This window comes from Procambarus clarkii, chromosome 37 (genome assembly GCF_040958095.1).
Source record: "Procambarus clarkii isolate CNS0578487 chromosome 37, FALCON_Pclarkii_2.0, whole genome shotgun sequence".
NCBI classification, from domain to species: Eukaryota; Metazoa; Arthropoda; class Malacostraca; order Decapoda; family Cambaridae; genus Procambarus; species Procambarus clarkii.
Window position 1 is genome coordinate 18,792,256 of NC_091186.1, and position 22,387 is coordinate 18,814,642.

At 47.5% G+C, this 22,387-nt stretch overlaps 1 protein-coding gene across 6 annotated transcripts in view; it reads right to left on the bottom strand.

The window, feature by feature from the left end:
• Positions 1-2,638: 2,638 nt before the first annotated feature.
• Positions 2,639-22,387, bottom strand: part of l(2)k05819 (transmembrane protein 94-like protein l(2)k05819) — a 213,712-nt gene continuing 193,963 nt past the window's right edge. For all 6 annotated transcript variants that reach the window (XM_069337199.1, XM_069337198.1, XM_069337197.1 and 3 more), the window contains 4 exons: positions 20,328-20,437; positions 17,545-17,638; positions 5,295-5,459; positions 2,639-3,505 (listed from right to left, as the gene is read on the bottom strand). In XM_069337199.1, coding sequence (XP_069193300.1) covers positions 3,433-3,505; positions 5,295-5,459; positions 17,545-17,638; positions 20,328-20,437 — 442 coding nt within the window. In that variant the 3' untranslated portion in view covers positions 2,639-3,432. The remainder of the gene's footprint in view (positions 3,506-5,294; positions 5,460-17,544; positions 17,639-20,327; positions 20,438-22,387) is intronic.

The following is a 22,387-nucleotide window of genomic DNA, read 5'->3' on the forward strand; positions in this document are numbered from 1 at the left end:
TAAATACACGTCGACCCTTCTAGTTCAATTTGTGCAATGTTAATTAGATCAATTGCCTTATGAGAAGAGGTATTATTATCCAATATATTTATTGGTGATGATAGTTTAAGTTGTACTACTTCATTTCCCCAAATAATTAATAGTAAATCGAATTGGTTTAAGTCCGGGATCACTATGAGTGTCTCTGCACATGCGTGCTCGGGCGTTGGGGCATGAGGGAGGCCTCTTCCAAGCATATGGCTCCGCCACGAGTTCACGCGCCTCAGCAAGCGGCAGCCATTACACCAAGATCACGTGGTCGTACAGCATTAGTTTGTTTAATTACGCGTCTACGAAGATAGTCACGTCCCGAAATTAATCATCCATAGCAGTCAATGTCAGGGACTTGCAGACGTGATATCGGCTGGCCTAAGTGTTCTAACATGCCTACGATAAGTATACATTGTAGTTTGATGCATCATTTTATAGTTTATTACTGTGGGTAGCCTGTCGTTATAACATCCGCCGACCACAAACACAACCATGTAGGTGAGGATGAACCAAGCATTCCTTCCTCTACCTACGATGTTCACCACTGGTATTTCCTCCTTTATTTGGACAATGTGATCACGGCTATGAGTAGTGAAACGTGTTTAGTGAAGTCTTCTTACAGCTAAGCCTTAACCCTTATTTTGTAGAATATTTGACCCTTACCATTATTATTTCTAATATGTATTTTCTTATGCATATAGTATTCAAGAGAAGCAACATAAATCAATAATTTACTGATCAGTGCTCAATAAATTTGTACCTATTATTTCCTATAATTTGTTAATATTTCATAGATTTGATTATTTTCTAAATTATAATCTTTTAGAATCTTCATTTAATTTTTGATTCTATAATCTTTACTAACAACCTTAATGAACTGATGACGAACAACACTAGTTCCTAGATATATATTAATTTCTAGTAAAACCCCCCAATGGTAAAGTTTGAGGATTTTAACTCTCAATTAATTATTATTATAGTCCATTCATGCTCTTCAAATAATTGCTAAATAATCTAACATACATATGCACTGGTTCCACACTGTCAGTCTTACAATCTTTTTGTTTTCCCTCGATCTCAAAAATGGGTGGTCCTTCGAGTATATTGATTTTCTTGATTAAATATTCTTACATTTGAGTTACGTCCCAGATCCCAACACAGGTGACACTACCTATGGACCACAGGTGACACTACCATGGACCACAGGTGACACTACCATGGACCACAGGTGATACTACTATGAACCACAGGTGGCACTACCATGGACCACAGGTTACATTACCATGGACCGCAGGTGACACTACCATGGACCACAAGTGACATTACTATAGACAACAAGTGACTACTATAGACCACAGGTGACACTACCATGGACCACAGGTGACATTACTATAGACAAGAGAGACTACTGTGAACCATGCACTACCATGCATGGTAGTGCCACCTATGGTAAATTGTAATGCCACTTGTGGTGCATGGTAGTGCCACCTGTGGTACATGGTTATGCCACCTGTGGTGTATGGTAGTGCCACCTGTGGTGCAACCTGTGGTAAATGGTAATGCCACCTGTGGTACATTGTAGTGCCACCTGTGGTACATTCTAGTGCCACTTGTGGTACATGGCAGAGCCACCTGTGGTGCATGGTAGTGCCACCTGTGGTACATTGTAGTGCCACCTGTGGTATATGGTAGTGTCACCTGTGGTGCATGGTAGTGCCACCTGTGGTGCATGGTAATGCCACCTGTGGTACATTGTAGTGCCACCTGTGGTATATGGTAGTGTCACCTGTGGTGCATGGTAGAGCCACCTGTGGTGCATGGTAATGCCACCTGTGGTACATTGTAGTGCCACCTGTGGTATATGGTAGTGTCACCTGTGGTGCATGGTAGTGCCACCTGTGGTACATGGTAATGCCATTTGTGGTACATGGTAGTGCCACCTGTGGTGCATGGTAGTGCCACCTATGATACATTGTAGAGCCATTTGTGGTGCATGGTACTCAGCTAGTTGTACTCACCTAGTTGTGTTTGCAGGGGTTGAGCTCTGGCTCTTTGGTCCCGCCTCTCAACTGTCAACTGCTGTCATCAGTTGATTGACAGGTAGACATGGTTGTGCCACCTGTAGTGCATGGTTGAGTCAACAGTGATGCATGGTTGAGTCAACTTTGGTGCATGGTAGCACCACCTATGGTGCATCATAGGTGGCACTACCATGTACTACAGCTGGCCCTTCAATGGACCACAGCCAGTACTACCATTGGTGGCTGTAACTCATAAACCATGGCGAGGGTTTTGGGACAAGGTTACACTTAACTGGTTGATACCTGGTTGATGGGGTTCTGGGAGTTCTTCTACTCCCCAAGCCCGGCCCGAGGCCAGGCTCGACTTGTGAGAGTTTGGTCCACCAGGCTGTTGCTTGGAGCGGCCCGCAGGCCCACATACCCACCACAGCCCGGTTGGTCCGGCACTCCTTGGAGGAATAAATCTAGTTTCCTCTTGAAAATGTCCACGGTTGTTCCGGCAATATTTCTTATGCTTGCTGGGAGGACGTTGAACAACCGCAGAATTTAATAATTAAATTAAAAACTAAATTTAATAATGAACCAGCAAAATGATTATGATTTATTGCTAGGTATTTCATACAGACAGTATTTCAAGTGATTTTCATTCACAAACTATTCATAATTATGCAAGGTGGCTGTTGTACATTCAACAAAGAAATCATGTGTGCCTATTCTTGTATGACAATGGTACTTTACTGCTATAATATATCTACAGTAAACAACATGATAATCATGTATGTGCTGATTGATAATGTAACTTTACATCTTATAAAATTAATTACATTATTGTTATTTTTCTTTCCTTATGTTCATCACAGCTCATTAAAATGTGCTAGTAAATAAATAACAGACCTACAATGAAATATACAGGCAACTAAAACAGCTACATATAATAAGAAAACACCTTTGGTAATCCAAAATAAACAGTTATGAGCCATGTTACATAATTATCTCCCAAACCTGAGTAGTGTTCCTTCACGCACTTCAGACTACTCTTCACAATACAAATTTGCTCTGCAAATAAAAGCTATTCTAGATGAGTATGAATGTGAAAATACACATTTAGTGAATATAAAAAATACATCTTGCAATGTTGTTTCTTTCAGTAATGATGTCTTTATTAGCAGGCCACTGTGTAAGGCAAGTATGTAGCAACACTAGGGCACATCTGCTACAGTGTGAGATAAGTGTATGTGCAGCAATGATGGCACACATCTGCTAATGTGTGAAGCAATTGTGTAGCAATGATGGTACACACCTGCCACAGTACAAGGCAAGTGTGTAGCAACAATGGCACACAACAGCACATGTTCCAAAAACTACACTTGTCTCTTTTATGTTAAAATGGAGAATTCATTCCCAATTTTGTTCCGAATTCTAGTCTTGCTCTCTTCTGGTACCTGACGTTTACTCTGGAAATATAATAAATAATCAAATTAGAAACTTATACAAGATACTTTCTAACCAAATACATTTAAAGAATGATGGAGCTACATTATACCTAAAATTGACTGGAACCTAAGCCCCTGCACAGGGGGCATTTTTAAGTGCTGACAACCTCATGGTGCACATGTACAAATTTTCAGAAAAAAACAGTGTTGAATGTAAGGAAACAACATTTTCTAGATGAGGCCCGGAGGCTTCCCGGAGCTAACCGGGCTGATATGAATGTATTATACCCTGGCATCAGTCGATGCGTATTGGAGTTCTAGGCCTACTGGGGACCCAAGCCAGAACCGGGCCCCCTCAGAGAGGCACGAGGAGCCTATAGAAACCCCAGTGTTGTTGGAAGCATTCTATACCTGCCATCGACCAGGTCAGGCACCCAGAAAGGAAAGCGTCCAAAAAACCATCGTGGAATGTAATAAAATGCCATTTTCTGGGTGAGACCCGGAGGCTCCCCAGAGCTTACTAAGCTTATATGCTAATGTCAGATTTTGGCATCAGTCATGTGTATGGAGTTCTTTGGGCCTACTGGGGACCACAGGCCAGAACCTGGCCCCCTCTAGAGTGGCAAGGGAAACAATGGCCTATAGAAACCACCGTGTGGTTGGAAGCATTCTGTGTCTGCCATCGACCGGGTCAGGCACCCAGGAAGGTAAGCGTCCCAAAACAAACCCCTATTCTGGTGAAAATTGCAACGAAAAACCGAGCGAGTGGATAGAACTCCTCAAACAAAAACTAACAAACAAATATGACATTACTCGTTGCCGCGCCACCGTCTGCGTAGCTCCTCCCTCCCCGGGTGCGAGAAGGGGGAGCCCCAGTCCTCCCACACCGGCGATTCACACCCCAGTTCTGAGGCTGGATGTCAAAACAAGCGAAAAACCGCCGACCAGAGGGCGGGAGGGATGCTGCAGAGTCTCCGGGTCTCACCCAGATACTGTAATGGCATTTCATTACATTCAATGCTGGTTTTCTGGGGGAAGCCCCTACGGCTCCTCGGAGCTAACTACCCACAGAGGAAAAAATAGGGACTTACCCGGGAGGCTGTTACCGCTCACACCTCAACCCGAAGTCGAGACAACTGGCTTTATCCGCCGACCCAAAGCGACACAGGCCCGACTGGGCCCAGGGACGTTAACAAGGTAATGAACAGCCAGGATCCTGTTCGACCGCCAAAATCCCCACGCCTGAATGTCAGACCAAGACATATTTCCAAATCCCTGGCCAGCAGACAAGAGGACCGGCTGTGAGCCCAAACCAGCCAGTCATTGAGATAGGCCAAGACCCGAACACCTAACAAACGCAGATGTGCCATCACGAGCTGCGTACGGCGTGTGAACACGCGAGGTGCCAGGTTCAACCCGAACGGGAGACAATGAAAGCAGTAAGCACGAAGCCCCACAACAAAACCGAGTCAGTCCCTGAATCCTGGATGAATCGGGATGTGCTAATAAGCGTCCCGGAGGTCCAGGGGCACCATCCAAGTGCCCAGCTCCAACAGGAGCCGAACCTGGGATAGAGTAGTCATCCGAAAGGAGAGGCAATGAACCCAGGGGTTTAGATGGGACAAGTCCAGAATGAACCGCAGGTCTGCGCAGTCCCATTTCGGGACCGGAAATAAAAGCCAGGAACATGGGGGTAGTATTAAAGAAAATTGTGAAGTATAAAGGAAACATTATAAAGCAAGAGCCCAAATAGAAAGCAATTCCACGAAAACTAATAGGTATAAGAGAGAGCTGCAATAATATCACTGACCTGATCTCTCTTCTTTTGATGACTTCATTTAGTGGGATGAGTAAAAATGGCCACATGAAGGCCATGAGCCAGAGCCACGCAGGTATGTCTGACAGGCCCGGACCTCTCGATGCTATCCTTGAGCCAGACAATGATACACTTGCATACACAATTTGAAGTACCAAGCTAGGGAGAATAAATGGCAAAAACAATTGTAATCAGTCATTATTATATTTATATGATGATGACAATTTTTTTTTGCTCATCTATAGCTTCCAAACTAAGAGCTATAGACTAACTGTAAAATACATCCAACATAAAACAAAATATTTATTATTTTAGTATTTCCTACTGTAGTGCATAGAAACTTAGTTAAGTTATAAAACATGCATACAAATATTATTACTTAATTGTTCAATTAACCATTAAACTGCGCAACACGTCATATGACGTGTTGAGTAACTTGCCCAAAAGTGCGCATCACATCATATGACGTTTTAGAGTACTACGTAAGATTTAAATTGCCTGCAGATACACGGGGTTCACATCACCTTCCTCAGGGCATTGTAAACAGACGCCATTTTTTTTTTAAACCGTGGGCAACATTCCCGGGTGTGGGGGCCTCAGTACTGAGTGAGCCACCAAGGCTGGTGCATGCAGCATGAACTCACAGCACTGCTATTCAGCTTGTGACCACAGCATCATCTAAAAATGTAAACAAACCAGCGTTGAATGTAATGAAATGCCATTTTCTGGGTGAGCCCCGGAGGCTCCCTGGAGCTCATCAGGCTAATGTAAGTTATATTAGACCAGGACATTAGCTAAGGAGTTCAGACCTACCAGGGACCAGTGCCAGAACATGGCCCCTTCAGAGAGGTTTCAGGGAGCAATGGCTCTGGAAAACCCCTTTGTGGTTGGGGATTTCCTTATCTGCCATCGATAAGGGTTAGGCACCCAGAAAGGTAGGCATAACAAAACAAACCCCACATGGTAAAAAACTAAAACAAAAAACCGAACAGACAGGTAGAAACTCCCTACAATCCCAAGCAAACATCATACTTTACTGCCGCGCTGATCGTCCGCGCAGCCCTCCCCGCCCCGAGAAGGGGAAGGGGGAGCCCCGGACCTACCGCGCTGGGTGCCAAGCTTCAGTTCATAAGCTAATGTCAACCGGGATAGACGCTTCTATCCTCCTCAGTTTCCTAGGCGGTGTATGCCTTGTGTGGCGTTCACTGCCGTGTGTTGTGTTGTGTGGTGGCCAGAGTACCTCATCAGTGCCGGGGCTGCATGTGCTTAGTGGCTGACTTCCCTAAGCGCCCTGTGAGTACTACCCTTGCGTAACAGGGTTATCTTCCCTGGGGAGTTCGGGAACCATTCCCATAGGGGTTCTTCCTGCTCGGCATTTGCCTCGCCCTTGGGGCCAGCTGGGGCTTGGGGCCCTTGTTTGGGCTTGGGAAGGGATTGGTACTGTGCTGGTTAGGGTGTCAAGGTGTTGCGTGGCCTACTACCTAAGCGGCGAGCGGTTCCTGTTGCCTCGGGAGAGGGTGTACTTTTGCGGGGGTTTTCTTTTGTTTTTACTTTCAATTGCCTGGTGGGGGTCTGCCCAGTGTGGCTATAGTTCCACTGGTAGTGTTTGTCAGCCCTCTGCTAGGCCCCCGTGATTGTCCACGTCTCAGGGGTTTTCAGTGCTACCCTCTACCCTCTTGTTATTTTTGGGTTTATTAACAGGTTTAGCAACACCTTGCCCGGGCTTCCCGTAGCAGTCAGCCTACGGGCCCTGGAAACCCCTGTCTGGGCTCGGTGGACCATTGAATGTGTCTTCCGGGTTCCAACCCGTCTTGTACGGGATCATTGGTTGCTGTGCCCTTGTCTCCGGGTGACAGTCGCCGTCATGCTGCCTGTTGGGTCAATGACACCTTGGCCCAGAGCCTTGCGAGAGAGCTTTGAGATGATCCCAATAATTTAGGGGCTTTATCTCATCTATGCGTGCCATATATGTTCTCTGTATTCCCTCAATTTCAGCAATCTTTCCTGCTCTGAAGGGGGAAGTGAGTACTGAGCAGTACTCAAGACGGGACAACACAAGTGATTTGAAGAGTACAACCATTGTGATGGGATCTCTGGACTTGAAGGTTCTCGTAATCCATCCTATCATTTTTCTGGTTGACGAAATACTTGCTTGGTTATGCTCCCTAAACGTTAGGTCGTCGGACATCATTATTCCCAAATCTTTGACATGCTGTTTTCCTACTATGGGCAGATTTGATTGTGTTTTGTACCCCTGTATTATGTTTAAGATCCTCATTTTTGCCGTATCCACACGGCACCTCGGATGCATTTCCGACGGTTCCTTTCATATAAAAGGGGTGACGCCGAGGAAAATAAGACTCGCGTCCCTACCAAAGCGAAAAAGATTGACAGACTTGACAGGCTAGACAGGCTAGACAGGCTAGACAGGCTGACAGGCTAGCCCCTGTCAGCATCCTGACAGTAAGTACTTGTGTAACTGCTTTATGAATCTGGGTCCTGAACTCTTTCAACATGTATCTCGTGAAATCTGACAAGAGACCACCAATCGGTACATTCAGTGCTGCTCTAGTGTCGCAACTACAGGTGAAATATGGGGTGGAGGGCTGAGTTGTGACGTGTGGAGATGCCAGCAACAATGCCTTATTCAGTTCCTGACAGACTCAAGTGTAAAGATTATCTTGCTGTATACAAGCTTGGTTATATGCCAAGCACAGGAACACATGAAATGGGTAAATGTGACAACATTGTTTGCAAAAACATGCAACATAAGGAACAGAAGTGAAAATCTGTCTGCACTTGGTGCAATGAGTGCAAAGTTATCTTGTGCGCTGTTGACTGCTTCAGTGACTAATCACACACTCGTGCAGTACTGTGTAGATAGTGTTGTATATAGTGTACAGAGTGTAAATAGGTTGTAAATGTAAATACTTGATCATGTAATATGGAAAATATGAACAAAGTTTGTGGACACATTTGTGATACATGCAACACAGTTTCTTTGAACAGTATGGATGTTCTAATGCCTGAATACTGTATACATGTTTAATACACATAGGATATGCCAGAAAAAAAAGAAAAGAAATGCATTTGCAATTGTGCAGAAAAAATGAACATAAAAATATTTGTGACAACTCGTGCTTGTTGAATTGGGTGTGCGACCGCCTATAGGAGTCTGCTATGGGTGACCACTGAGCCGTGATGTCACACCCAATTTTCTGGACACCACTGCAGCCAAAGAAAGTACATTTGTGCAATGTACTTTCAATACTAAAGAAATTGTTTATAACTTTTGTGAGATCAAAATTTAAATATGCAGCAGTTGTATGGTACTCAAATCTCAAGAAGCACATACAGAAACTGGAAAAGGTGCAACGGCATGCTACAAAATGGCTTCCGGAACTGAAAAACAAAAGTTACGAGGAAAGACTAAAGGCGTTAAACATGCCAAAGGTAGAAGACAGAAGAGAAAGAGGTGATATGAACATCACTTACAAAATACTAACAGGAATCAACCAAAAGTGACAAAGAGGAATTCCTGAAACCAACGACTTCATGAACAAGAAGATACAGATTCAAGCTAAGGAAACAAAGGTGCCAAAGAAATATAAGAAAATTAATTTTCGCAAACAGAGTGGTAGATGGTTGGAATAAGTCAAGTGAGAAGGTGGTGGAGATCAAAACAGTCAGTAGTTTCAAAGCATAATATGACAAATAGTACTGGGAAGGTGGGACACCACAAGGGTAATTTTCATCCTTTAACCACCGTGCTGTGCGGAGTTTATTGAGAAATTCCCCTGGTGCGCATGAAATGAAGTGTTCCAAAAAATTATTTTTTCTTCGTAAAATGATAAATTTCCTTCCCTGAACATGTCTATGTAAAAATAAGTACCAAATTCTACTTACTTTGGCTGTAGGGACGTGGACAAGATGCACTGTGATGTCATCAGGGCCTGGTCGCCTGTGTGTGACTCGCTCAGACACGGTCGCGCGGGCCATTCAAGCACCGGGTGTTGCCACAAATATATTTTCAATTATTTGTTTTATGTATTTCCAATGTGGTTTTATTAGTTTTTTATCGTATATGATGCATATTTGTGTCCTTTACAATATGTATACAGTAGAATGTTCATAATGTTCCATGGAACTGTGATACACGTGTTAGTAATGTGTCCACAATAAATGTTTATTGTCCCAATATTACCTGTTAAAAAACCACTAAAATTACAATATGTACAGTTTCACACACTATTTACACAGTAACACACTGTATTACACACTCAGTACTTCAGAAGTGAGTAATAATCAATGAAGTAGCTCGTAATTCAATAAATCATTGCTCATAATTCTGTGGCGCGGGTTCGATTCCCGCACGAGGCAGAAACAAATGGGCAAAGTTTCTTTCACCCTGAATGCCCCTGTTACCTAGTAGTAAATAGGTACCTGGGAGTTAGTCAGCTGTCACGGGCTGCTTCCTGGGGGTGGAGGCCTGGTCGAGGACCGGGCCGCGGGGACACTAAAAAGCCCCGAAATCATCTCAAGATAACTTCAAGATGGTACACAGCGCGACTTCGCTCTCAGTGCACCAGGTACAGATACATTTTCGGTTCCTATTTCTTCATTCTGTGTGCTTGCAAATAACGCACTCATGTACACCCTTGGCTTTAGAACTTGTAGGTTGTATGTAACCAAGCTTGTAAAGCATAAGGTAGTATTGAAAAGATTATAGGAAAAGATCAATTTGTAAGGTAGTCTTGAAAAGATCGCTTTGTATGGTCCCACATAGGAAGAGATTCAGCTTACCTCACGAGTGTCTGTCAGTCAGGAAGAGATTCAGCTAGCCTCAAGAGTGTCCATCAGTTGGGAAGAGATTCAGGTATTCTTGAAAATATCTATGGAAAACACCACCATGGAAGCCACTAGCACTGTTCATCTATGCTATTTGTATCAGATGCATCATCACTGAACGCAGAAAACGATTCACCTAAGTATCATCTAAATAAATTACACAGTCTCCGTGGTGTAGTGGTAAGACACTCGCCTGGCGTTCCGCGAGCGCTATGTCATGGGTTCGTATCCTGGCCGGGGAGGATTTACTGGGCGCAATTCCTTAACTGTAGCCTCTGTTTAACGCAACAGTAAAATGTGTACTTGGATGAAAAAACGATTCTTCGCGGCAGGGGATCGTATTCCAGGGACCTGCCCGAAACGCTATGCGTACTAGTGGTTGTACATGAATGTAACAACTCTTGTATATATCTAAAAAAAAAACAAAAAAAATAGCATAGGATTGCAAGGGTGACACTCAGAGCTGCAACTGGATACGCTCGCTATATCGTCCTCATAGGCGCTGTATCACTTGCATTCGACCTTTGTGTTAGGTCCTTATTGCGCCTGGCTTCCCCAATATTATGACCCTTATGTTCTTCAAACAATAAGGTTTGAATTTCACCGACAGAGCATTATCTTTCAACACCGTGTCAGACAGGTGTTTGGGAGCCAGAGGCGCGTGCGCCACCCATGGTTGCTCATTCAGTACTAACCCAGCCAGCAGCCCTAGGGCATTCTGGGATTTTTTTCCAAGATGGCTGCCTCTCACTGGAGGTCCTAAGAGTCCATTTCGTACACAACCAACCTCGTACACATTTAGAATTGGTTACAAAAAATCAAAACGAGTTTTCTCGGTTGGCGCAGTTTCCCGCCGTCCGAGAAAACTCGGTTGGCGCAGTTAAGTGGTTAACTACGTTTAGGTTATTCTACTTAGGTAATTACTATCAACCACAGTGTCAAAATTATGATGGATGAGCACAAATAGAAGCAGTGCGATACTGATGCTTTCTTGGACTAATGAGCAGCCTCAACAATAGGTCAGGTTGGTTGCCAATGTTTGAATGCTTATGGATGGGAAAAAACAGCGTTGAATGTAACGAAACGCCATTTTCTGGGCGAGACCTGGAGGCTCCCCAAGCTATACCGGGCTGATGTGTATATATAAGAGCGTGGCAACAGTCAATCGAAGGAGTTCTAAGCCTACCGGGAACCAGAGCCAGAACCTGGCCCCCTCAAGAGAGGCACGAGGAGCAATGGCCTAAAGACCCCCCCCCCCCCCACCCCGTGTAATTAGAAGTAGTCTTTGCCATCTACCAGGTCAGGCACCCAGAATGGTAGGAATTCAAAAACAAACTGCTGCTGATCAAATAAATTGCAAACCAAAAGCCGAACTAGCAACAGAACTCCCCAATCAAAACCAAGGAAACAAGTATGACGTCACCACAAATGCCGCACATCCGTCTGTGCAACCCCCCCCTCCCCGGGAGGGGGACAGGGGGTCCCAGACCTCCACAATGGCAACTCTCCTCAGTTCAGAGGCTAAGTATCAAAAAACGTGAAAAACTGTCGACCAGAAGGAGGGAGGGATGCCGGGGAGCCTCCGGGTCTCACCCAGAAAATGGCGTTTCAATACATTCAATGCTGGTTTTCTGTGGAGAGCCCCTTCGGCTCCCCGGAGCTACATAACCAAAGACAGAAAAAGAGGGACTGACTCCGAGAGGTGGTCGTAACTCGCTCCTCAACTCGAAGTCGAGACAAATGGCTGCAACCTGCGACCCAAGGCTACACACGCCCGAGAAGGCCCAGGAACATAAATGAATTACCGTGCAGCCAGGAACCTGTTTCACCTCCATAAGCCCCGTGCCCGAATGTCAGCCCAGGATATATTTCCAAGAACAGCAGCCAAAGCCGCGAACTTACGAACGTCGTGGGCACTGGGATAGACCGCAGGCTGGCTGGACTGAATAATCCTGTGGAAGACCTGGGAGAATCACACGTAGGAACAGGGAAGAAGGGAAACCAGGTCCACCCAAAGTGTGTCCCCTGCCACGGAGGCCGTGGCGCACAAATACCAGCGAAGAGCCACAACTGGACACAAAACATGATGCACCCCCGGCCGAACCAACCAAGCATCAACAATCCAAGGACCCTTTCAGAAAGCAGCAGACTGATTCTTCACTCTAAAAGAAGGAGAAGGCTGCAAACGAACGAAATGACCACCAGGTCCGAAAGAGTAGAAACCCCTGCGCCAGAGGAGAGCATGAAGCTCCCCGACCTGACCCCCCAGAGGCCAAAGCCCTCCAGAAAAGAACCTTAGAAAAACAGTCCTGAACCGAGGAGCCCCCACAAACCGAGGAGAAGAAAGAAAATAGAGCACCTGGTCCAACGACCAGGACGGCTCAGGCGGTGCATGAGCAGGCCGGAGGTGAAACAACATCCGAGAACGCTTGTGGAACGGAGCAGAAGAGACATCCACCCCGAAAGTAAGCTGCAGTGGCTCCGCCAGCGCCGCACGAAATGAGGCGACAATTGGCACAAGATGACGGTCCTGAAACAACTAAGAAAGATAGGACAAAACAACCCAATCAGACTTGAAGACAACCTACGAAGAGACAATAATTTGCCGAAAGGACTGCCAGGAAATTTCATACTGCCATTTAGACGAAACTCGGAGGTGGGACACCATCAACTAAGCCACCTGATCATCATAAAAGTGGAGATACACCCGTGTCAAAGAGACCAGACGCGAAGAGTGGAGGAGAAGATCGAACCAGCTACGTAGCAGACCGGACCGATCTGCTGAAAGAGGCGGAGCCGCAGGAAGACTATTGGGTTCAGACATCGAGGAAGAAGCGCCTGAAACCAAGGCAGCCAACAGGACTACTCTCCCTTGGCAAGTCTCCAACCGAGCCAGAATCCGGAGCAACAACCGGACCGGAGAGAAGAGGTACAGGTAACTCCGCCTCGACCAGTCCAGCCAAAAGGCATCGACCCTGATGGCCTCGTAGTCTGGGAAGGGCGCCACATAAACTGGAAGACTATTAAACCATGTCGATGCGAATAGGTCCACCTCTGGGCACCCGTAAGTCTAGTAGAGCCAACTGAACGAGTCGGCGTCGACCATCCATTCCGTGGAAAGGGGAATGAACCGAGACAGGCCATCTGCCAGGACATTTGACACCCCCTGAACATGAACCGCCAGGAGAGCCAAACTCCGAAAACTCGGCAGACGAGTCACCCAAAGTGACCAGCCCCAAAGCACCAAGGACCGCATCAAACCCCCGCGGTTCAGGCAATGAACTACCAGGGAGCGGTCCATATGGAGCCAGATCATTGCTCCTCGAGCGACCCAAATCCTCCGAAGTGAATGCCACACTGCCGCAAACTCCCTTGCCATGCTGTGAGCTCAACGGAAGGACGGACCCCACCAACCCTGGCCGACCTGGTGAGTACTTGTCACAGAACCCCAGCAGAGAGACGAGGCATCCGTGAACACATCGAGGGAGGGCTTGAGGAGGCGCCACGGCACCGAACCCCGAAAATCCCGCAGAGGATGCCAGCGACGCAGCAACCGACGCAAGGCTCCCGAGATCCGAACCCATCGATCGCGAGGGCAGCAGAAGGGACGACTCTGAAGAAACCAGAACATCCGCTGAAGCCGGATCTGACCCGATGGGTAGACCAGCACAGCAAAGTTCAGGCTCCTGCACAGCCGCTCAAACAACCGATGTGAGACCCGGGTGCCCTCCAAAAATAGCCAGAGGCGGGACCGCAGCTGCAACAGCGTCGCAGGAGGGAGAGACAAGGAAGCAGTCCAAGAGTCCTACACCAGACCCAGCCAAGTTCGAACCTGAGAGGGAACCTAAAAGGGACTTCCTCCAGATCACCATGAACCCGAACCCGGTGAGCTGGGAAAGAACCATATCTCTGGCGAGCAGACACGCAAACTGGCTAGGAGCCCACACCAGGCAGTCGTCGAGGTAAGCCAGAACCTGAGCCCCTAACAGAAGCAAACAAGTCACCACGACCCGGTAAGGTGGGTGAACGCTGGAGGTGCCAGATTCAAGCCGAATGGAAGGCAATGAATGCGGTAAGCTTGTCGCCCCACGACAAAACCAAGCCAGTCACTGAATCCCGGATGAATCGGAACACACACAATAAAATTATATAACCAAAACGCGTCTCGGAGGATCCGAGACACCATCCAGGCACCCGGTGCCAAAAGCAGCCGGACCTGAGAGAGTGGTCATCCGAAAGGAGGGGCAAAACTCGCAGGGATTCAGACTAGACAAGTCCAGTATGAATCACAGATCTGCACAGTCCCGTTTCGGAACTGAAAACAGGTGGAACCCACCTGAGGGATGTTGTCATTTCGACCACACCCAAGCAAACCCACCCCTGGATGACCTGACGGAGCACAGGAGAAGAGGCCCGCCCTGCTAGCACTGATCTCCCTGAAGGAAGAGGAGCGACCCAATGCCACCACAGGTCGGAGGAAACCACCTGAAATGCCCACGAATCGTAGGACCAGGCAAGAGCAAACAGTGCAAGCCTCCCCCCTATTGCCCCGTCAACGGAGCATCCGGCAAAAGGGCCAAGAACCCCTACGAGAGCCCAACCGACGCTAAGAGCGATCACTGTGCCGACCAGAACGCCTGACGGCTCCAGAAGAGGTGCTGGCCCCGAAGCTGGCACTACTGGCTTACGACGACTGAAGGAACCTCAAAACCTGGCACGATCCTTGCAGGCAGGACCTCCAGGCCCCCCCTTTCCCCCAGAAAACCTACAAGTCCGACAAAGGCCGTCACAGGACGAAGCCGCCTGAAGAAAAAGCACCACCGCAGACTCTGCAAACAGCAATGGACAAAAAGGTGATGAAAATCTAAGAGCCAAAGCCCAAGACGATTCCAAAATTTGGACGAGCACCGCCTGTCAGCACATGATGCGAGAAGCAAAGAACAGACGCCGCCTCCGTCAGAAACAGTGCATACAACTTCACCAAAGCAGCCAGCACCCGAGCTGCTGAAGAAAGCACACCGGACCCTGGCCCGGAACCCAGCTCCTCCACACCCAGCACGAGATAGTTCAAAGACAGCTCCAGCAGGGAAAAGAAGCGCAAGAACCAAAGCCAAGTGCCCACAGGTGCAAAAATCCTCGGCCACCAGGGATGCCGAAAGGGAACCTGCACGTGAAGCCGCACCTGACCGACATCATAAGGAAGGACGGGAGCGAACTAGCACACCTTGAGATGCTCCAACTCACCTCCCAGGAAAACCTGAACGACCGTAAGCAAATCTCGCCATTCAAGTGCGCATTCCGACAGGACGAATGCCATGCCCCCCAAAGAATAAAAGGCAGTCTGCCAGCCAGGAAGACTCTGACACTTTGTAACGCACCCAATAAAGAAAAAGAGGAGCCAAACTCAAAAGGAAAGCTTCATTATCGAGGTGTAATCCGGGTCTCATAGGAGGTAAACCACAAGGGGCTTCCCACACCCTCCTCGGTAGGATGCGGGAAGCCAAAAAACCCTCCAGAAAGAGGGAACCGAAGAACCCAAGGGAACTCGGACTTAAACCCGGGGAGAAGTCGAACTCGTAACAAAAACGTACAGGAAGGGGGAAAGGAAAAACCCTTCCCACTGTAACAACAAGCCCTGCACTGAGGGTACCAAACACCCAAGCAGGGTCAAGTGGGGCTCAGGGCCCCCCCCAAGTCAACTCCTCCCCAGCCCTGGAATCCTCCACGTCAGGACCCGGGGCCGAGCCGTCCTCCAAACCCTCTTCCTTTGGAGAAAAAGCAAAGTCCACCGGAAAAGCAAGGATGAAGGGGGCCCGCTGGCATGGCCCAAAAGCTCCGGCAGGAGGACCAGGCTCGAATGCCTCCACCGCTGATCCGGAAGGGGCAATCCCCGAAGCCACCCGAGTCTCACTACAGTATAATTCAGCGGGGCAGCTGTAGGGCATCCGGAACGGCAACCAACCTCGCACGTTGCTATAACTTAAACCTTGCATGCAACGCTAAAGCTGCCTGCACCCAAATATCAGTCTCAGTGGACTGGGTGAATGGAGTACAAGCAAAGAACATCACTTGCAGGTCTCTGGGGTCATAGGTGTCACTGACCCCAACAAGCAACAAGACGGAGGCAGATGGTGAATGTCACCCCAAAACAGGGGGACAGAGCAACCTTCAAACTCGCACAAGGCAAGGTGGGACTCAGATATCTCCTACATTGGACCACTGAGCCCCAATGGGGGTTTCCAGGGCCCTTAGGCTGACTGCTAAGGGAAGCCCAGGCTAGGTACTGCTAACCTGTTATCCCAGAGCTACCAAGCAAACAATCTAAAAGCTGAACCCCGCAACGTGTGCAAACACAGAGACTTAGTGGAGGGCCACCAAAAACCTACCAGTGGTCCTACCACCACACCTGGCAGACCCCCGCCAGGCAAAACAAAACAAAAACAAAAGAAAACCCCTGCAAAAGCACAACGTCTCCAGTAGAACAGAGCCGGTCGCTATGCATATATCAGACAGCTGCACAGTACCTCGAGTCCCAGCCAGTGACGAAACTACCTCCTAACCCATGGGAAACAGGAGTAAGAACCACCCCTAGCTGAACCCCCAAGGGCAGGCAATCACCGAGCAGCGACAGAACCACATGGAGGTAGCTGCTCCTGAACGGCTCATGGAAGATAACCCTGAGGCCGCAAAGGCAGTACTTACAGGGCACTTAGGGAAGGTGGCCCTAGATGCATGCAGCCCCAGTACTCTTGTGTTACGTCTGGTTCACACACCACCAAAACAGAGCAACAACACCGCACTGCAGCACTGTGCAAAGAGTGGAGCCAGAGCGATCGACCATCACCAACACAACAGCCTCTTGACCTGTGGAGAGTTGCCAGAGTGGAGGTCTGGGACCCCCCCTCATCCCCCTCGGGGAGGGGGGGGGGGGTTGCACAGATGGATGCGCAGCGTTTGTGGTGACGTCATACTTGTTTCCTTGGTTTTGATTGGGGAGTTCTGTTGCTAGTTCAGCTTTCAGTTTGCAATTTATTTGATCAGCAGCAGTTTGTTTTGGAACTCCTACCTTCCTGGGTGCCTGACCTGGTAGATGGCAAAGACTGCTTCCAATTACACGGGGTGGGGGGGGGGGTCTTTAGGCCATTGCTCCTCGTGCCTCTTTTGAGGGGGCCAGGTTCTGGCTCTGGTCCCCGGTACGTTGCCACGGTCTTATATATACACATCAGCCCGGTATAGCTCCGGGAAGCTGAAGGGGCTCTCCACAGAAAATACTATATTTGACACAGGACAAATCAAGAGGACTGTATCCATAATATGTAGTAAATAATTATGAATAATTTATTTACCAATACGAGGCTGCAAAAGTAAATAGATAGGCATTCAAAGTATAACTCACACAGCAAAGATGCTGGAGGCCCACCATCTGTTTGTTAGAGGGTTCTTGGTCCACAGCTGGTACATGCGGTGCACGAATGATATCGAGATCATACCTGAAATTACAGCCTGGAGTGAGACTACATTTTTACAAAATGGTTTCATTTTATGAGAACCAAGCACAAGACAAGTCATTCTGAGAAAATAAGACAACTGAAATCAGCATTCAATCTTAAATTTATAATTAAAAAACCAGCATTGAATGTAATGAAATGCCATTTTCTGGGCGAGACCTGGAGGCTTCCCGGAGCTATCCAGGCTGATATGTATATTATTAGACTTTGTCATCTGTCAGTGTGAATAGAGTTCTAGGCCTACCGGGGACCATGAGCCAGAACCTGGCCCCCTCAGAGAGGCACAAGGAGCAATGGTCTATAGAAATGCACATGTGTGTGGAGCATTCCATGTCTGCCATAGACAGAGTCGGGCACCCAGAAAAGTAGGCGCACCAAAATAAATCCCTAATCTGGTTAAAACTACTACTGAAAACTAAAAGGTACACAGAACTCCCCAACTGAAAAATGAGCAAATGAGCATGACATCACACTTGCCGCGCAGCTTGTCTGAGCAGCTTCCCCCTCCCCGGAAGGGGGAATGGGGGATCCCCCCAGACCCATTGCGCCGGCTCCTGTCAGTTCGAGGCTGGATGTCAAAACACGCAAAAAAAAGACTAAATAAAAATACCCGGAGGTGCGTTTCGCAAACCAGACGAGGGCCTGTAGGTGCATTACGCAGTTCAAGAGTTAAAGAGGAGTAACCCTGGTCTCACAGGAGGTAAGCCGCAATGGCCTCTCGCACCTCATGAGGCGGGATGCGGGAAGCCGAAAACCTCCGGAAGGACGGGACCAGTGGACCCGGAACCGAATCCATGTGGGGGCCGACTCCAAATCCAACTGTTGGCTTGGATTGGTACCAAAACCCAAGCAGGGTCCAACAGGGCCCAAAGCCCCCAAATCAACTCCTCCATAGCCCCAGGAACCTCCCACAGCAGGTCAGCCACTGGTCAGACCCAGACGCTTCGGCAGGAGGAAACAGTTCAAATGCCTCTGTCGCCTCCCCGGGAAGGGCATCCCCCGAGACTGCTCAAGTCTTAAAACCAACTAAACCCTGCCCCGATTCTGAAACCCTCAGACGATTCAAAGCCGGAAGCAGGGATAAAGGACCAGGACGAACTACAGCAGGGGAAGGACGAGGGGGCGTTGACTGAACCAAAGTTAAAAAGACTAACATCTCCAAGTCTGGGTCCCTATAACTAAAACAGGTCTTCTGGATCAGCAAACAACCAAGTGCAATGCAGCAACCTAAAATGAGAGTGCAATGCCTGAGCTGCCTGCACCCAAATAGAGTCATCGGTGGACTGGGTGTACTGAGTCACATACAAGCAACAAAACTTGTAGAACTCCAGGTTGAAGGTGTCACCGACCCAGCAGGCAGCATGACAGAGGCATAAACGGTGAAGGTCACACAGAAACAAAGGGACCAAGCAACCCTCAAACTCGCACAAGGCGAGTGGGGACCCAGGGGTCACATCCGTCAGATCTACGTGCCTCCACACGTTTTCCCAGGGTCCTGAGATGGAACTCACGCTTAGGGAAGTCCAGGCAGGGTACTGTTCACAAACTAATGGCACACTAATGGATGGTAACAAACTGTTAAAGCTGCACCCCTGGGACGTGTACACTCATGGGGGGGCCTAGTGAGGAACCACAAAGATACAAGAGGGTGAGACCAAGATACAAGAGGGTGAGACCAAAACCAAGGGGCAGACCCCCACCAGGTAAGAAAACAAAAGCAAAGGAAAAACCCTGCAAGAGGACAACATATCCAGGTGGAACAGAGCCGGCCGCTATGAGAGGTGACAACTAGCTGCACAGTACCCTGTGCCCCAACCAGTGACAAATACAACCCCCCCTGCCCTGAGGCAAACAGGAGTGAATGAAACACCCCAGCTGACTCCAAGGGCGGCCAATCACCGAGCAGTACAAGACCTTACAGAGGTAGCCCCCCAAAGTGACATGTGGAAGCTGGCCCCAAGGGCAGTACTTACAGGACACCTAGGGAAGGGGACCCTAGGCACATGCAGAACAAGTACTTGTGAGATTACTCCTGGCTCACACACCACCAGAGAAAAGCGCCACATCACAAGGCACAGAGCCATAGGACAGAAAACAGGAGCCAGAGTCACATGAACATTTGCCAATCATTTCAGCCACAGAATTACAGAGATGGATAGCTGGCGTGAGGGTCTAGGGGCTTCCCCTTTCCCCTCTTGATGAGGAGGGGGTTGCCCAGACAGTGGCGTGGTGACGTCATGCTCATTTGCTCATTTTCATTTGGGGAGTTCTGTCCACTAGTTTAGCTTTTAGTAGCAATATTTTATCCAGAATAGGGGTTTATTTTTGGACGCTTAACTTTCTGGGTGCCTGACCCAGTTAATGGCAGACATAGAATGCTTCCAAACACACGGCGGTTTTCCATAGGTTATTGCTCCTCGTGCCTCTCTGAGGGGGCCAGGTTCTGGCTCGTGGTCCCTGGAAGGCCTAAGAACTCCATTCACATGACCGATGCCAAAGTCTAATATATCCATATCAGCCTGGATAGCTCTGGGGAGCCGAAGCTTGGGCAGCTTCAACAAGAAGTGACAAATACAAACACAAACTGCATAAACCACCTAAACACTGGAAAATAACACTTAATATTTATGATGAAAATACAGGGTACTAAATTTGGAGGAGAAGTACTTACAGAAGTAGAGTACTAGCAGAAATGCAACTCCATTTTGTACAGCATTCAGAGAGTCTGCGTATTTGTCACCCCAGCCTCCCCAAGAAGACCTCTGCTCCTCATATTTTGTACTGAAACATGATAACTAGATATTAGTTGAACATAAAATAATGCAGACCTAATATATATTATTAAGAAGTCAAATGAGATTGCCGTCACTGCCACGAGCACCATTATAACAATACCACCATTATAACCACTACCATCATTATAACTACTACCACCATTATAACCACTACCATAAGTACCATTATAACCACTACCACCATTATAACCACTACCATCAGTACCATTATAACCACTACCATCAGTACTATTATAACCACTACCATCAGTACCATTATAACCACTACCATCAGTACCATTATAACCACTACCATCAGTACCATTATAACCACTACCATCAGTACTATTATAACCACTACCATCAGTACCATTATAACCACTACCACCATTATAACCACTACCATCAGTACCATTATAACCACTACCACCATTATAACCACTACCATCAGTACTATTATAACCACTACCATCAGTACCATTATAACCACTACCATCAGTACCATTATAACCACTACCATAAGCACCATTATAACCACTACCACCATTATAACCACTACCATCAGTACCATTATAACCACTACCATCAGTACCATTATAACGACTACCATCATTATAACCACTACCATCAGTACCATTATAACCACTACCACCATTATAACCACCTTATAACCACTACCACCATTATAACCACTACCATCAGTACCATTATAACCACTACCATCAGTACCATTATAACCACTACCATCAGTACCATTATAACCACTACCACCATTATAACCACTACCATCAGTACCATTATAACCACTACCATCAGTACCATTATAACCACTACCACCATTATAACCACTACCATCAGTACTATTATAACCACTACCATCAGTACCATTATAACCACTACCATCAGTACCATTATAACCACTACCATCAGTACCATTATAACCACTACCACCATTATAACCACTACCATCAGTACCATTATAACCACTACCACCATTATAACCACTACCATCAGCACCATTATAACCACTACCATCAGAATCATTATAACCACTACCATCAGTACCATTATAACCACTACCATCAGTACCATTATAACCACTACCATCAGTACCATTATAACCACTACCATCAGCACCTTTATAACCACTACCATCAGTACCATTATAACCACTACCATCAGCACCATTATAACCACTACCATCAGTACCATTATAACCACTACCATCAGTACCATTATAACCACTACCATCAGTACCATTATAACCACTACCATCAGTACTATTATAACCACTACCATCAGTACCATTATAACCACTACCATAAGCACCATTATAACCACTACTAACAGTACCATTACAACCACAACCAAAGTTCAGGCTCCCGCATATTTACTCGAGCAACCGACGAGTGACCCGGGAGCCCCCCCCCCCAGAAACAGCCGAAGGTGGGACCTCAGTCACAGCAATGACGCCGGAGGAAGAGACAAGGAAGCTGTCTGAGAGTCTCACACACGACCTAGCCAAGTCCAAACCTGAGAGGGAACCAGATGGGGCTTCCTTCAGTTCACCAAGAACCCGAACACGGTGAGCTGGGAAAGAACCAAATCCCTGGCGAGCAGACATGCAGACTGGCTGAGAGCCCACACCAGCCAGTAGTCGAGGTATCCCAAAACCCGAACCCCTAGCATATGCAAGCGGGTCACCAAGACCTGAGAAAGGCATGGGAAAATGCGAGGTGCCAGATTCAAGCCGAATTGAAGGCAATGAAGGCAGTAAGCTTGTCGCCGCACGACAAAATCGACCCAGTCCCTAAACCCTGGATGAATCTGAACATGCCAATATGCGTGCCAGAGGTCCAGAGACACCATCCAAGCATCCGGCTCCAAAAGAAGCCGCACCTAGGACAGAGTGGTCATCCTAGAGGAGGGGCAAAAGACCCTTTTGTCCAGAATGAAC